The 17,911-nt window shown below is 42.5% G+C and overlaps 1 protein-coding gene across 4 annotated transcripts in view; it reads right to left on the bottom strand.

Moving 5' to 3' along the window:
• Positions 1–4,101: 4,101 nt before the first annotated feature.
• The window catches only part of EDARADD (EDAR associated via death domain), a 52,659-nt gene continuing 38,849 nt past the window's right edge, over positions 4,102–17,911 (bottom strand). For all 4 annotated transcript variants that reach the window (XM_059900225.1, XM_059900226.1, XM_059900227.1 and 1 more), the window contains exons 5-6: positions 16,442–16,487; positions 4,102–4,811 (exon numbers count right to left, since the gene is read on the bottom strand). In XM_059900225.1, coding sequence (XP_059756208.1) covers positions 4,429–4,811; positions 16,442–16,487 — 429 coding nt within the window. In that variant the 3' untranslated portion in view covers positions 4,102–4,428. The remainder of the gene's footprint in view (positions 4,812–16,441; positions 16,488–17,911) is intronic.

Below are 17,911 nucleotides of genomic sequence, written 5' to 3'. Positions count from 1 at the left end.
TACTGTACAATAATGTGGAACGGAAGAGATCGTGGGGCAAGTGAAACGAACCACCACCAACCACACCAAAGGCCGGTCTTCATCCAAAGAAGGTGATGGTGTGTATATGGTGGGATTGGAAGGGAGTCCTCTATTATTAGCTCCTTCCGGAAAGCCAAACGATTAATTCCAACAAGTACTGCTCCCAATTAGACCAAATGAAAGCAGCACTCGACGAAAAGCATCCAGAATTAGTCAACAAAAAATGCATAATCTTCCATCAGGATAAAGCAAGACCGCATGTTTCTTTGATGACCAGGCAAAAACTGTTACAGCTTGGCTGGGAAGTTCTGATTCATCCGCCGTATTCACCAGCCATGCATTCACCAGAAATGCACCTTCTGATTTCCATTTATTTAGGTCTTTTTTTTTTTTTTTAATTCATATATTTATTTATTTATTTTTGGCTGCATTGGGTCTTCATTGCTGCGTGTGGGCTTTCTTTAGTTGTGGGGAGCGGGGGCTACTCTTTGTCGTGATGCGTGGGCTTCTCATTGCGGTGGCCTCTCCCGTTGCGAAGCATGGGCTCCAGGCGCACGGGCTTCAGTAGTTGTGGCATGTGGGCTCAGTAGTTGTGGCTCACGGGGCCTAGAGCGCAGGCTCAGCAGTTGTGGCGCACGGGCTTAGTTGCTCCACAGCATGTGGGATCTTCCCGGACCAGGGCTCAAACCCGTGTCCCCTGCATTGGCAGGCGGATTCTTAACCACTGCGCCACCAGGGAAGCCCCATTTATTTAGGTCTTTACAAAATTCTCTTAATGGAAAAAACTTCAATCCCCTGAAAGACTGTAAAAGGCACCTGGAACAGTTCTTTGCTCAAAAAGATAAAAAGTTTTGGGAAGATGGAATTATGAAGTTGCCTGAAAAATGGCAGAAGGTAGTGAAACAAAAGGGTGAATATGTTGTTCAATAAAGTTTTTGGTGAAAATGAAAAATGTGTCCTTTATTTTTACTTAAAAACCAAAGGCACTCTTTGGCCAACCCAATATCAGTATATTTATGCTTTTACAGTATTTATTTGCTAAAAATTAACTTTAAAGAAAGTTATTTGGGATTATTTCACAATTGAATTATAGTTCTACTTTAGTTGAGATTTACTTTTGATATTTTTGTATGTAACACAAATAAAAGTCATCCTCCATTTGGTCAAGGTCTAGAATCCAAATGAACTTTAATTAAAAACAATGTGTGGTTAAATCTCTCTCTGCTAATATCATACTCTTAATAATTAAAACTTTTCATAAGGTAAATGCGAACAGATACAGATGTCAATGTGAGCAAATAATGGTAGAGTGAAATTAAAACAACACATTTTTATCAAATCCCATATTTAAAAAAAATCCCTTCTACCCTGGCATGTCCCCTATGCAATTATAATAGAAATTTAAGCTTTCATAGCCAGTGATGGAAATTATTAGCCATCAGGGCTTTCAAACTAATGCCGCCAAATGGAGAGGTGAGTGGGTGGTGCTCTGTGGTCTCACAGTTTTCCTGTAATTCCTGAATATAAAGGACAGGACTTCCCTGGTGGCGCAGTGGTTAAAATCCGCCTGCCAAGGCAGGGGACATGGGTTCGAGCCCTGGTCCAGGAAGATCCCACATGCCACGGAGCAACTAAGCCCGTGTGCCACAACTACTGAGCCTGCACTGTAGAACCCGCGAGCCACAACTACTGAGCCCACACGCTGGAACTACTGAAGCCCACATGCCCTAGGGCCCGCGCTCCGCAGCAAGAGAAGCCACCGCAATGAGAAGCCCGCGCACCGCAATGAAGACCCAATGCAGCCAAAAAAAAAAAAAAAAAAAAAAGATAAGGAGCGTGCTTAGCTCTGCCCATAGCTAATCCACCTGAATTCTATGTCTTAACGTTTTGATCCAACTCAAAGATAAGTTCAGCCGACACTTATGAACAAGAGCCATGTTCAAGACATCTATGAGGATAAATTCTGCCTAAAGTCAGTTTTGAGATTGAAATCCGAAGTCTGGAATTTTGGAAACATGTCCCACAGAGGCAGTGCCAGTAGGGACCAGTGTTCCCAAGTCGGCCCACAAAAAGCTGTTAATTCAGGAACTTGTGAAGCACAGAACTGTCCGTTCTACAGAGCCTGACCACCAACAGTGTTTCCGTGAGAAAATTTTCATCATTTTCCGGATTTCAACTCGGGGATGTTAGGAACTGGTTCTTGATTTTATTTGCAGCTGTGGCCCTACTGGAGGGAGTTAGAAGCCCATCTCCTTCAGCTGCTGTTCTGACCACCAAGAGTGGCCCTTCCATCGCCTCCTCCCAGGCTGCCCTTCATTACTGCAGGTGGCTGGGGAGAGGAGCAGAAAGGGGTTTTCGCTCCCATTCTCTGCCCTCTCCCCTCCCCCACTGCCTCTAGGGTGGTCACAGACCCCGCAGGCTGGGGTCGAGCTGAGGTGACAAGTCTGTCTGGGTGGAGAGGACTGTGAAGGGAGGCGTGAAGGGAGTCCCCAGCTGCAAGGGGAGGGAAGGGACCTTCGGGAGGCTCCTGGCCAGGCAGCAGTGAGCAGGACGTCTGGCAGGCTAGGACCCGCTCCTTCTATCCCAAGGTGGTGTCAGGATGAAAGGCGGGTCTGGTACCACAAAACACTAAATAATCACAACCTTTCAGCTCCATTTCCCTAAAATGTCCATAACAAATGCCAAAGGCTCATCTATACTTTCCCACAGTACATTCTGGGCTAACACATGAGAACATGTCACACGCAGCCTAATGAGAACACGGTACATAAAATCAAACTCCTAGAAGATAAGAGCGCCCTTACAAGCTCTGTACGGTGCCTGGAACACGGCTGACAATCAATACACAGCAACCACTCCCTAGACGTCAAGTTGCAAAAGACCCCATTTTTTAAAAATCTCTACATTTTATTCCTGGCTGTTACTTTGAGTACATCTTTTGATAAACCTGACATTTATCTGCTAAATCTGACAAGACGAGCTAGGTGTGACTAGCACTGACTGAATCAGAAGTGATAAGTGAGTCTCTATAGTAATTTTGCAAGTTTAGAGTTTACATTTGACGGTGAGGCTGACTATATACCAGCAACCTCATAAGAACTGCTCTAACTGCTAGCGGGAAAAAATGTCAGTGGTTTAGGAAACAACTTTCTTTTGAGTTAATCCTAATCTCCCTTGTACTCCAATCAATGTCATTCATCATTTTTGCTTACTTTAGTCAGGGATTTAAACAGAATCCTCCCAAATTGGACAAAGTGCCTTAATTTTCTAAACCTATAGCCAAAACCAAAGAGCACTTCTATGAAATCGTCAAGTAAACCAAGGCTTCTCTCTCCCTCCCCCTGCCCACCCCTCAAACCTAGAAAATTCTCTCTAATAACAAACCCTCCCATCCACCCCACCTTCCACAGTAAACCATCAAACAAGAACATGGTATATTCTTTGGACCCAATTTTTCATTTGGTTTAAAATCCTTTGAAATTTAGGTTTTAATGCATAGCTTCCTTCCCAGTATCACCAGTAAAGATTTCTCTTTCTTCGCTTAAGTGCTGTGTAGTATTATTGGGCCCTGTTTTAAGGTGGGGTAGTAGGTGCTAGACGGGGTTGCATTTCACCCACAGGCCAGGTAATTTTTCTTAACTGAGCTTTCTCTCGGGGGTGAAACACTCAGCCTGATATACAAGACATAAAAGTAAATATTAAATTAGTTTTTAAAAAGGTAAGGGTACCAAAAGGGGCTACTCTTTGTCAACACCTTTCCCATGGTCCTTATTACCCTGCTAACTCCTGACTCTGTCCTCCCAATCACCATCGGTTTTTGCATTTCTTTCAAAAATACTCAAGCAAAGTCCTCTTTGATAGTGCACAGATTATACAAGTATTTGAATAAGAAAGATGGCATGTGTCCTGAAGAGTATCACCACGCAATGCCAGCAGCCTGTGAATTCACCTAAGTACTCTACAACAAAAAGAGTAACAGACTAAAGGGAAACTTCTCTCCGTGGTTTTCTTCTAAGCTGTGGGAGTGTCATTAATCATAAAGGATCTTGTGGATGAGGACTTTTAGTTCTGACTTCAGTCTTCAGTTTTTAAGGGAGAGGATACTTTTATTTTCATCATGGCATGAATCCACTCTGATTGTAGCTTTGGCCCTGGTCCCTATAGGAGCCTACAACATATTTTTCCCAACTCCAGATTCAAATATTAAATAAAAACAGATGTGCAAAACTAAAGGAAAATCCGCCACCAAAAACATACCCTACCCTCCACAAAACCACCAGCTTTGGGGAAAACCAAGGTCCGCTGTCCCACGTCCTTCGCCTAAACTTAAAAAAGAACAGATTCACATTGCTCCTTAACCTGGGCTCGTCTCAATGTCCGAAGAGGCCGATGAGAAGAAGCCGAGGTCTAGAAGTTCCTGGGGTGCTCTCCACGCCCCCTCCTGGGCCATTCTTCGTCCACCCACCTGCGCAGGACCTTCTCCACGTCGGCCCTGTGGTAGAGCCGGCAGAGCTCCATCAGCTGGCCCACCGTCCTCTGACTGTTCCGGAGTAAGAACTCCAGGGTGGGGCTGTGGGGCCGCTGCTCCAGGAAACACAGTTCATCGTAGGGCATGCCCCACTTGCTTGCGAAATTCCTCCAGTTTTTGACTGTTGGGTGACAGGGATCCAGCTTTATCCTGATCACGTCTAGTAAGTCCTGGTCATTGAGCAAGTCGCTGATGGTGGGGGCCAGGAGCGAGCAGGAGGAACAGGTACAGTTTTCTGCGCAGGACGCGTCCTTGCTTGTATCTGCGGGGACAAACGATACGGTCCATGTGTCAGCAAGAGGCCCAAGAGGCGCGCTCATCTCTTCCGTCCTTTACTTTCCCGCTGAATGGTTCATAGCGTCAGTGTAAGTACCACAGCGCATCTTACAGAGATTATTTCAGGATACTCATTTCTACATACTCACCAATAATGTGTTCTTCTTTATGGCCAAGGATGGCTGCTTTGCCGGAAGCGGTGGCAAGATTTTATAAAGCCAGTTTTCCTTTCTTTCTGAGACTCTCTGTCGCCCAGGCTGTGCATTTGTGAGACTGCTGGCCAGAACGAGGGCTCCAAGGAGCAGAGCTTTCTCCGTGGGCAAACCGGCAGTCCAGGGGTGTCGGACTCTGCCATCTCACGAGAAACCAGCCCATCCTCAACCCTCACCCCTTTCAACTTACAAGTCAGCCCTGACAGCTTCTTAATGCCAAGCACAGCATGTTAGGGTGTAAAGGATTGCACAATTCTTTAAAAGGTCTTTAAAAAAAGAAAAAAAAAATACACACACACCCAAAACTGGAATATCCACTCCATATGCGTTATTTGAAAATGAGTGATAATTGATAATGCCAGAAAACTTACTTTTTAGATTTATGGCCACCTTATCATGCCTTTGCCTTTATCTCTGTTTTCTTCACCCATGGGGTTGCCTTTGAAGTGAAGCCAACACCCTGAGGTGCGCAGCAGGTGGGACGAGTGGGTGGCTTTGAGCTCAGCCTCAGCAAGAGCAGCCCCAGCACGGAGGAAGGACAACCTTCCCCATCAGTCATCTTTGGCCTCATGCAGTACCCGGCAGCATGTTAGCAGGAGGGTGAGGTTAGTAGGTAAGCGGTGAGTAGGTCAGAGGTAAGAGGTTAGCAGGTAAGAGGCAAACCAGTTATAGTAAAATTGTAAGCAGGGTCTATACAGCATGGCAACCCAAGCGACTTAAAATATGCAACAGCACTGGGTCTCCTGAGCCCTCTGACCAGGGACATTAACAGCCAAAGGTGACACTAGAGATCACTGGCTTGGAGAATTCTGGGAGGTTATGATGACCTTTTCTACACTGAGCCGTGTGGACTTCCCAACTTCGGAAAGTAAAGAATTCAGAAAAAGGGACTCACTTTGGTGACTGTAAAATTGAGAACCAGCAATTTTGAGGCAAGCACAAAGTAAAAGATAACAAGAGCCGTGAAAGTTATGTTCATTCTCTTTGACCTACTAATGTAACTTCTGGGAATCCAGCCTAAGGAGATCATCTAGAATATGTATATACACGAACATTTTAATTACAGTTTATTCATAGTACCCATTTTTTAAAAAACAGTGTAAAAAGTTAGGGGACTAGTGGAATAAATTATAGTACTACTTGATGGGATATTATTTAAGTAATTATGAAGACTACGTAGCAACCTAGAAAATGTTTGTGCTCTCACATTAAGTGGAAAACGCAAGATGTGAGGAATTTACGTACTCATTAAAACTATGGAAAAAGTTTCTGTTAATATTACTATGGAAGGAAATGTACAAAAATAATAATAGCTGTTGTGGTTAATGTGGTAGGATTATGTTTCTATTTTCCAAACTTTCTCTAGTGGTGGTGTATTTCTATGATAACTAAAACAATGTATTACATTAATAAATATATTGTTTAGCACAGAGAAGGGTTAGCAGTGGAGTGAGTCTCCTCTTTGCCAAGCTTTACTTAGGCCTTTGAGCCCACCCCTTACTTCTTTCCCCATGATTTGTTTCATCAAATATCTCCTTTCCTTCCCCTCATCTCCAGCCACCCAACTCTACTGATTCTCTTTCCTTCATCTACAAATATGTACAGGGCTCCTCTATCATAAAAAATAAGAACCTCAAATTGCCCTCCTCTGGCTTCATAACTCACTGAAGTGACTTTCTCTTAACTCTTATTTACTGTTTTTATAAAATGTATTTATTTATTATTTTTTTTTTGGCAGCACCACACGGCACGTGGGATCTTAGTTCCCTGAGCAGGGATCGAACCCGTGGCCCCTGCAGTGGAAGCGTGGAGTCTTAACCACCCGCCAGGGAAACCCCAATTTACTATTAAACTTCTAGAAGGAGAATTCAAAACCTGTTGCTTCCAATGCCTCATCAGGTTCTTAATCTTCACCTTCTTTGGCTTTGAGCAGCATCTGACCCAGCCTAGTTCTTGCCAAACCCTGTAGAGACTGGACCCAGTTCCCTACACCACAACTGTGGGCCAGAGTCCAGTTCTGACGGGGTAGAAGAGTCCAGAGAAGCAGATCCCCACCTGACTTTGAGGATCACCCAGACCTCCTGCTGCTGCTAACGCCCCCATCACACCAGCTCCCCTTGGATCTGGCTGCCTCTGGAACTGGGCCCAAGACTCTTTTGCCCCTTTGGACACTGTCTATTGCACTGCAGGCTGTGTTTTCCCTGAAGGTTCCTTCTGAAAGCCAAGCCCCATATCCCCAGGCATACCCTACCATGTCCTGGACACATGCCTTCTCTTGTCAGCTTGATATGCTAAGATCCCAGCCGGTCTCATTGCTGAGTCCTTGGGAGTTCCAAGGAAGCGCTCCAGCCCTGTTCTCAGCCCAAAGTTTTCCCCTTCCACGTTCTCTCTCTTTGGTCACCTTCTCCACTCCCAACAACCTCTACAAAACTCTCCCACTAGAACAGAAGACCCTTTCTTTTTGCATCTGCAGGACCCAGTACAGCCCTTGGCATACAGTAAATGCTTAACCAACGTGGACTGAATGAGTGAGTGAATATATGAATGGTCAGCCCTGCCCACTCACTTGGGCTCCAGAACTGACTACTGGAAAGCTCCTCTTGATGTTCAGAAGACATCTCCAACTCAAAGGACCCAAAACAGCACTTAAATTTCTCCTGCTGTGCACCCAAAGCACCTCAAGTCCCCTATTTACACTTGCAGTTTCCCAGCATCCTTACAGACTTCTTCACTCTATCCAACCAGTTACCAGGGTCCCAGCCTCCCCTGGAAGCTCTCCACACCTCTCTTACTATTCCCCGTGAATTCCTTGAATATAATCTGGGCTCCAGAGAAGGGGGACTACTCAGTTCCCTGAACAGACCACCTGTATTTTCTTTTTTTTTCAAAGTTTAATTAAACAAAAAGAAAAAAACTAATATAAGCTCAGTGTAGAACATTTAAAAATTATATACAATTGTGAATTCTGTATAAACTTGAACATTTAGGGTTTTCCCATATTTTCAAGACTATGAGTAACAATTCGATGCAGATCCTTACATATAAAAATTTTGGGCACATCTTTAACCATCTCACCAGAAATGGGATCATTAGGCCAAAAGTTATGAGCATTTTTAGGCTATCAACGCATATACACTAAATTGCTTTCCAGAAATAAATGCTGCACCAATTTATACTCCAAACAGAGTATAGTGACGGTGCTTATCTCACTTCACTTTTGTCAGCACCAAATATTACTTTAAAAAATCTTTGTCAGTTGCATAGGTGGAAATTAACAAAGATTTCCTCCATGCCTTTTCTGGTATTTTCTCTCTGATCAGTTATCTATCTCTCTTCTTTCTCTCGCCCTTTCACTGAACTTCCTCTAACTGGACATCCCTTCAGCTACTGAACTTCATCCATTCTATAAAACCCACCTCAGATACACCCCTTCATGAAATCCCCCAGCTCCTGCCTAGAATGCTGTCTCACCCAGAATCCCATCATTTTGTTTGCATCTCCTGACTCTGCCTTGCAGTGAGATACTCTGTATGGTTTTTGTTGTTGTTTTTGTTCCTCATTTACCTTAAATGCCCTGAGAACAGATCCATATCCTTCTGTAGTATGTCCCACATCTTACAGCTCTAAAATGTTCAATTACATTTACATGTAATATAGTGAGAGTTATTCTTCAGCTTCATTAATAACGGTGTACAAAGAAATAAGACTTTAGCTACATGGTGGGACAGAAGTTTATTTATTTAAAAAAAAAAGAACTGTCTAATGGTGAAGGTGGTTTTGCAGTAAAAGGGGGAAACTGCAATTTTCTTTGTGCCTATTTAAAGGTAGGGTCAAAATAATATTCTGTCAAGTGGAAAAGAAAGCAGCTTACCAAAGGGTATGTATAATTCAGTTTTTGTAAAAACAAAGTAATACAGTCATTTATATCCACATAAAGTATATGTTATGCACACATTCATGGGCATAGAAAAAATCTGGAAGTACATATAACAACAATGTTAACAATGGATATTTCCTAATTTTCTATAGTTACTGCGTTTATTTGGGTACTTAAAAATATTTTTTAAATGTCACAGAAAAATAAAGTAGGATTTACACCTCTAAGTCCAGAATTAAATGTATTAGTGTCTGAAAGTCTGCTCTGTATTACCTCCATAAGACTCAGGGTTGGCAATGTTTTCTCCTTTACTGTCAAGAAGAAGAATGAAAACATCATTAAGGATTCTGTGAAGCTCCTCTAAGCCTTCTAGTGTATAAGAAGCTTCTATTTCTTGGAACAACTACATAGACCACAAAATTATCAGTTTGTTTTAAAATATATGATGTGTCAAAAAGTCTATTGATGTTTTCCTTTTGTATTTTCAATGACACAAATGCTAAGCCATTTAGTGAACTGGAATCTACCGAAACCACCAACAGTCGTGAATTTAAAGTTGCCTTTTAGAATCATAAACTATAATTAGCTCTCTGAGGACTTAAACAGAGAAACGTGTTTCTTTTCCTATGAAATACATCTTGTCCTGCCCTGCTATAAACACCTATCATGTAACAGTGCACATGAAAGGAAAGATTGGGTGATGCCTTGGGGAAGAAACAATCGTGGAGAGAGACAGACTTAGGACCAAAGAAGTTTTCATCAGAAATGGGGAAAAATGGGATTATTATTTGATGCTTCTCAATAGCAAGCACAGGATGGCTGTAGAGCAGAAACTCAAAAACTGTTTACTAAATGAATGAATGAGAACTGTGCTTTCTCCTCAGGAGACAAGGTAGGTTTCTTACTACTGTTTGATGAATTTTAGGACCTGAAAAGAGAATTACTAGTAAAGGGAAGAGAATGTTGCTGATGTCTGCTGGCAGTTAACAGATACAGTGGAAAATAGAACAGAATTGGCCTTCAAATACAAGAAGACGGATTGACTCTAGATTTGGGGGAAGGAAAGGAGAGTGTTATTGAGAAAAGAGAAGTTAATTATGTATAAAAATTCACTTAGATTCTCTAACAAGTAGGGTCCTCACTTGTCATATTTTGACACTTGACTTGGGTATTTTCCACCGATGCAAAACAAGAATGTATTACACCATTAATTTATGATGACTTCTTATTGTAGCGGTCAAAACCCTGGAAGGACTTGCCCTCTGTAAGTTCAGTTTGAGTACTGGCTTAAACTAAGGAAGAATTTGTCAGCGGAGAAAGGGCCAAATTTCTCAGCGATTTTCATCACCACAGTAACTGTCATTTATCAAATGCCTAACGTATAACCGGCCCTGCACTGAGTCCTTTACACACATAATCCTGAAGCATCCGATTCTGCATGTGTATCAGATGGGGCCCGTCAAACCCTGGTGCTCCAGCTTCCCAGAGCTTGACTGCTCATGGCACTGAACATCCATGGACTTTAGATTCCTCATCTATCACATGGAGATAATAATTCCTACAGCTCATGAATTAAATGAGATAAACGATGTGAAAGCATTTTTGTCAAGTCTTATGTAAATGTTATTTAATGATGTTAGGTTTTACTTTTTTTTAAGTAGACTGGAAAAAAAAGAATCCCCATGTCATCTGGCCTCTGTTGACACCTCCTAGCTCACCACCTTTTCTACTGCTCCTCACTGCCCGCACTTGTCCCTAGAACACTAAACTCAATGCCGCCTCAGGACCTTTGCACCAGCTAGTTCTGTCTCCTGGAGTCCTCCTTCCTCAGATCTCCACATGGCTGGCTTCTTTGCATTATTTAGACCTTGGTGCACCTTCTTAGCTAAAGCAGCATCCTTTCCCTGCAGGCAAAACCCACTGTACTCATTTATTTTCCTCAAGGCACCTACCACCACATGAAATTACTTATTTGTGTTTATTGTCTGTCACTCCCAACTAGTATATAAGCTCCAAGAGGAAAGGGATGTAGATGTCTGATGTCACCACTTCATTCCAGGCACATAGTAGGCACTCAATAATGTCTGCTGAGTAAATCAAATGAATGAAGAATGGGACACAGAGAAAGAGTCAAATTAGAAACTTCTGGGCAGCCTATGAAGAACTATCTGGAGATTTTCAGACGAACTGAAAGTTTTTTTTTTTTATAAATTGAATCACTGCTATTTTATTTATTTATTTATTTATGGCTGTGTTGGGTCCTCGCCTCTGTACGAGGGCCCTCTCTAGCCGCGGCAAGTGGGGGCCGCTCCCCACCGCGGTGCGCGGGCCTCTCACCATCGCGGCCTCTCTTGTTGCGGAGCACAGGCTCCAGACGCGCAGGCTCAGCAATTGTGGCTCACGGGCCCAGCCGCTCCACGGCATGTGGGATCTTCCCAGACCAGGGCTCGAACCCGTGTCCCCTGCCTTGGCAGGCAGATTCCCAACCACTGCACCACCAGGGAAGCCCGAACTGAAAGTTTTTTAGTGCTGAGTATATACAAGGCAGAAGAAAGATGACTGGTTGCTATGGAGACAGAGTACACTGAGTACCACAGAGATTATCCACATGAGCTTTAGAGGCGTGCTGACCGACTGTCAATACAATTGACACTGTGCAGGTGTGCAGCTTGGACAGGTTAGTGAGCTTGCTAATGCCATGGCCTCCCTCTCTGAACAGGGAGAGCGATACCTATTTCATAAGGTTGTTGAGAGGATTAAATGATATCATCCCTTAAAGCCTCATCCTAGTGCATGATAAGTATGCAACAAAGAATTAGTAACTGCGGGTAAGGAACCATAACCAACAGCCTTTTTTAAAGCAGTGGTTCTCAACCCTGGCCAAAAAATGGAACTCTCTGACCCCCCTTACCCTGCCCCTCCTGCAAAGATTTACAAAATCCTGATGTCTGGTGCCACCCACGAGATCCTTATTTATTTGGTCTAGGGTACAGGCAGGACATGGGAATTTTTTTTAAGCTCTCCTGACAATTCTAATGTGCAGTCAGGGTTGAAAACCATTGCCTTAAAGACATCTACAGAGTAAGTTCTTAGTCAGAAGGGCCTGCCAAGAGTAGATTTTGGAATGACAGCTACTTCTCTTTGAAAGATACCGTGTCTGCTTGGTGATTAGGAGTCTGTGGATAGATAATACTTCCCTACACTCACAAGCCGAAGAATGGATTTTCCTACGGGGCTTTTTTTGCCCCTCTCCCACTATTCTTCATCCTCTCTCTCACACACATTTTTCATCAAACCTTAAAGAAGAGTTCAGAAATCAAGCATGTTCATCGACAAGGTATGTCTATGTCATTTAAAGCAAAGTAAGAAACAGTTCGTGTCCAATGATGCAGTGTCTAACTCTCAAGTTTGAGGCTGGCAGGTTATAAAATGCTGGTCAATTAACAGTTAATTGGAACAAGATGCAGAATTCACAAGGGTCATGATTGGTTGAGCCTAGAAAATGGCTTCAGTCAGGATGTCAGCAGTGGATCACAGATTGACTTAATGTATCTCCCTGCAGGGGACATGCCGTTTTATCTTGTACGTCCTGGCTTTTCAAGAGCGATTACCACACTGGTGTTTTCCTCCAAAGTGCTCAGTGCCACTGCTGGCTCAGATCGTTTATAATAATGCTCCTCACGATAACTAGGTCTTGAGTTAGCTCAAACAATTAAATAGTAAACATTTTATACTGGCAGCTTTGCAAACAGCAAAACATTGTGGTTCTAAAATAAAATAACTGTCTCCTAGGTGTCTATTAATTATGAGATTTGGAAAATACCAACAAGTGTCAAAAGTACGGTCAAATACTTCTGCAGTTATGTTTGTTAAGGGTGTAAATTCATGCTTTTTTCTGTGTATGGTGTCCGATGTGGTTGGAAATAAATATATTTAAAATGCCAGTTTACGGCTTTGAGAAATCACTGGGGTGCCCACACACCACACGACTCATCAGAGGTAGTTATTTGCTATGAGCTGGAAAATGATGAAGAATTATTTTTATCTATTAAGAAACTGACCCAAGGGCTTTTGGTGGGTGTTTGATCTCTTAACCAAAGGGAAAAACAATATGGTTTCATTTTCCCTCTCTGAAATACCCTTTTAAGAAGACATCAAGTTGCTAACGTCACTGGGGAGGCTAATTGACAAACTGGATGGATCTTGGCTAGTAAACCACGCAGGGCCATTCTGTCATCAAACAAAACTGGAGTGTAGAAGGCACGTTTAAAAAAAAAGAAACACACATAAGAAAGGACACAGGTTAAAATTCAACATAGAATTTTACATGAATTCTGAAATTATGTGACACAAACATATTTACTAAGTGTCACTTTATGGACCTAATTTGAAAAAAATGAAAATCCTATTGTACATTCACTTCTATGGGGAAATTAGGTTTAGATTAAGCAAGTGCTGAATTATACAAGGTCGTCAGAAAAGTCAGTCTTGAAAAACAGGTAACTGTGGAGAATAGGTGGGGAGGCGGGTCATGGTCCAGGTGATAAATACCGCCACCAGAAGGGAGAGCAAGAAGAGGTTTTTAACTTTACTATTTGGGAGTTTTGCATTTTTTGTTTGTTTTTATAACTGAGGCTTATTCCTTTAATGCCCAAATGTTTTCACTTTGAAAAATTGCCTGAAAACATTGTAAAACTTTAATGTCTCCTGGGGGCTTGCTTCTGTATTCAATGGTTCCACCCAGGGGGCTTTGCTTTTCTAGTAGTAGCTGATTCTGAATTGTACTCTTATTCTCTCCTTGATTACAAACTGTCATTTCTCACTCTGGTCAATTCCCTCCTTCTATCCTAGAGCCCTCCGTTCTCCCCATATTCCTTATTTTAACCAGATATAAACTGGATTGCAGGTAACTAAGGTTTTCAAATTGCAAGAATTAAATAAAAGCCAGGCTCTGAGTTAAGGCTTGACCAAGGGCCTGATGCGGGGAAAGCAGCAAGCTTCTGGGAAAGGTGTTTCAGCGGCTCGGAGGCTGACTCTGTGGGAGTCGGGGTGGACCTTGGCTTTGTTCCAGATGGAAACTCTGAGCTGGAAGCCTGACCTTCACCCCCATGTGTGACACTCAGATATTCAACGCGTGTGCTACTCAGGCGATGCGTCTGACCAATAGAGAGGCAGCCTGGTCTGGTAGCTGGTGGGGACGGGAGTGCTGGGTCTGGCCTGGGGCTTGACTCCCACTTAGGACCTATGTGATGGGGCACCAGCCACGGGACCCAGGGCTACTTGTGTTGCATCCACCTGGTGAAGAAAATAACTGGACCCACAGCGTTGTCATGAACGCTTTTTTTTCTGAGTATATCTCTAAAAGTGCTTGAAGGGGGCCTGGTACATGGCAAATGCTAAATTAGTGTAAGTAAAACAATAAGATAACTATTACTTAGGTGGCTACTCTCATTCAAAGAGGAAATATAGGGATCTGATTTTGCCCTTTCTTCCAAGAGCAAAGCCAATAAGTCAATGTCTCTCATTTGCTTGTTTATGGGAAAAAAAACCCCAAACCCAACCAAACACCTGTACACTCCTCTGGGCAAAGCATCGTGCTGGGTGGTACAGCTGTTGACTTCAGCAGTACAATTTCTGCTCTCAGTAATATTACCTGCTATCACTGTGAAAAGTTTATTCTCTTTGAAAATCTTCCATTTCATTTTGACACAGGTAAAAATTTTTAGAGACAACCCGAAATTTGATTACTCTATTAATGACCTTAACTCATAAGAGTCTTTGAACGGTTTATAGATATTCCTGAACAACTTACTTGATTCATTCTCATTTTAGCTGACGTTTCACATTAGAGTGCAGGGTGTTAGTCTTTAAAAAGTTTAAATGTAGATTTTTTTCATTTAGAAAAGAAATACGCACTTGTCACAGAAAATCTAAAAACTCAGATGAGCATGTGGAAAAAAAATTTCATGTTCTCATCACCCAGGCCCATCACAGTTAGCCTTTTAGGGATTTCCTTGGTTATTTTACCACGTATTGTATGTATTTGCCTACACTGGATCATTTGTTATATATACAGTTGTATATACAGATTAAAGTTCTGGGGGTAGATTTTTCTGATACCCACTCATGTTAGAAATTTTTAAAATATAGGATAGTGAAAAGATTAATAAAATTGCCTCTGCCTGTATGCAAAGATGCTTTCCCCTCCTCCACCTCACTCAGCTAGGTGCTTCTAATTTGAGCCTGTGTCTGCTGCAGTATTTGTGGAAGAGGGAAAATTATTAGCCCGTGGCCTTAACCTCTAGTAGGGGTAGATTCTGGTCCAGAGAAGGTGAGTTCCATTGGGTGCCTGGATGGGACCCCAGACATTGGGCCTGTCCCATGAAACCTGGTAGGTAAGCGCCACCGGAAGTTCTCCTGGCCCAATTTCTCCTGGATTTCTCTAATCACAGAAGGACAGGAGCTGAACTGGAACCAGAATCCCAAATTCTGTCTTCCAGAACTATACCTTTGCCATTTGGCCTCCTTAGAGAGCCTGGCACACAGTGGGTCTTCAAGAAATAAAAATCTGTCGCATGACAAAAAACCACCTGGAATCTCACCACCCAGAGATAAAACTGCTGCTAACATCATGTTTCTAAGGGGAAAAAGTTGATTATGCACCACAAGTTCTGATTTTCAGCATTGTTACCTGGGCACAGCCTGGGATTGATGACAGATTATCCTAAGGCTTTTATGAGTCACCAACCCTTCCTTAAAAAAGAAACAAACAAACCCCTGATGAATCGGGCCATTCAATAGGTAAAACACCTATTGAATGGCCCGATTTTTGAAAGACATTTTAAAATGTTGGTGAGTTTTTTTTTTTCCTGATTATTATTCTGGTAGCTTATTTTAATGCTCACTCCATATTTTCCCCATGATTAATTAATGAGGAATCTAAACATTGCCAGAGTTTCTATTTTACAATAAAGAATAAAAAAGGCAGGAGGGGATGAGGCAGGGGAGACAAACTTTAAATGTTTCTTGGTTAAACACACTAGAAGCAGAAAACGGTGGGCACCAGCACATGGTCTAACGTCAGGAGGGGCCCCTTTGGCTCCCTAAGTGCCGGAGGAGGGAAGAGGGCAGCAGGTGGCTGAGCAGCCCTTCCCACGCCGACTCAGTTTGCCTACATCCCATTGTTCGTTTCCACCTGGCAAAGCTCTCCACCAACACTGTGGCTCCCAGAACTCAGAGGGAGGGAGGGTCAGTTCGACCCTCACCTGATCCTAAACCCGTCCACTTGAGCAGCCTGCTGTACCCCGCCCAAGCAAAGGAGGGTTATTAACACAGAGAAAATACTCTCTGAAGGCTTTTGTGAAATCCTGTAAGATTTCTTTGCACTTCACTGTGGTGTGCGGTTGGAAAGCTTCTCTAGTGTGTAATACAGATTTTGAAAGTTAATGATAAACGTCTCAAATGATCTCGAATTTAGCCACACTAGCTATCACTGAAGCCCAGATACCTTTAGAGTCAATCATTTACCTGAAAGGGGATCTCCAGTACTGTCTGGAAAGCCATTTTCTTCTCCCTTAAAAAACAAAAAGCCATCTTCGTTAAAACCATACCCATACGTGATTGGAGATGTTATCAATTTTCCAAGTTAGTTAAATTTCCACCAAAAACTGTGGGTGGGGGAAGGAGGATGGATCTTAAGAATGGTATTTTAATGGGTAGTAAGGCAGACAGAGAAAGACAAATATCATATGGTATCACTTATATGTGGAATCTAAAAAAATGGTACAAATGAAGTTATTTACAAAAGAGAAACAGAGTCACAGATGTAGAAAACAAACTTATGTTTACCGGGGGGAAAGCAGTGGGAGGGATAAATTAGGAGATTACGATTGACATATACACACTACTATATATAAAATAGATAACTAATAAGGACCTACTGTATAGCACAGGGAAGTCTACTCAATACTCTGTACTTACCTATATGGGAAAAGAATCTTAAGAAGAGTGGATATATGTATAACAGATTCACTTTGCTGTACACTTGAAACTAATACAACATTGTAAATCAACCATACTCCAATAAAAACATTTTTAAGATGGGTAGTGAATGGTGTGTCTCTCCCTAGAATATAAGCTCCTGGAGGGCGGGGGCGCTTGCCTATTTGCTCTCCATGCTGGATCCTCAGTGGCCAGAACAATGCCCAGCGCACAGGAGACACTCAACACATGTTTGTTAAACGAATTACGGTCCTTATTTTTAAAAAAAGTATAAGTGCACCTAACAACATGCTACTGTTTTGGGTTTTTTTAATTTCACATTATGGACTATTTCCCTTATTTTATTTCCTATTTACTTTTTGTTGGGCTTGTTGTTTGTTCAGTCCAGGTTATAATTCTTTCCTGTATCTATTATACTTTTTAAGTACATATTACAAAGCAGCAAAGAGAAACCGTTAAAAAGCAGCGACCAATTCCCTTGAGAGGTAATTGTGTTTCTGCCTGCCTGAGGTTCCATTTTTACAACCAAGGCCATGTTACAGGATACACTACCTGGAGGGATTTACCTGATCTTCTTGTAGGGTGTGTGTGTGTGTGTGTGTGTGTGTGTGTGTGTAAGGGTTTTCAATGAAGTCAGCAGAGGAGACCGACCCTAGTATATGTCTATGTTAACTCCACCTTTATAAAACTAAAATCTCTCAGCAGCTAACAGTACCCCCTCCATCCCTAGTATTGCAGAAGAAGCACTAAGAGTTGGGTCAAAGCCCTGGGTGTAAGTCCAGCTGCACTCATAACCTCAGGCACATCACTCACCAGCACCGGCTTCTGATTCCCTATTTGTATATTGAGGTGGCTGATAGATTCGCTTATCGCTAAGATGCTCCACATTCTCAGGTCTCTGAAAGTTTCACCCTTAATGATGTGTTAACTCCCTGGTATATCAAACATTTTAGACAGTCTCTTCCTCTTAATCCCCTAAGAAGCCTTTCTCCTCGC

Source organism: Balaenoptera ricei, chromosome 16 (genome assembly GCF_028023285.1).
Source record: "Balaenoptera ricei isolate mBalRic1 chromosome 16, mBalRic1.hap2, whole genome shotgun sequence".
Taxonomy (NCBI): domain Eukaryota; kingdom Metazoa; phylum Chordata; class Mammalia; order Artiodactyla; family Balaenopteridae; genus Balaenoptera; species Balaenoptera ricei.
This window is presented reverse-complemented; position numbering and strand designations above follow the sequence as displayed.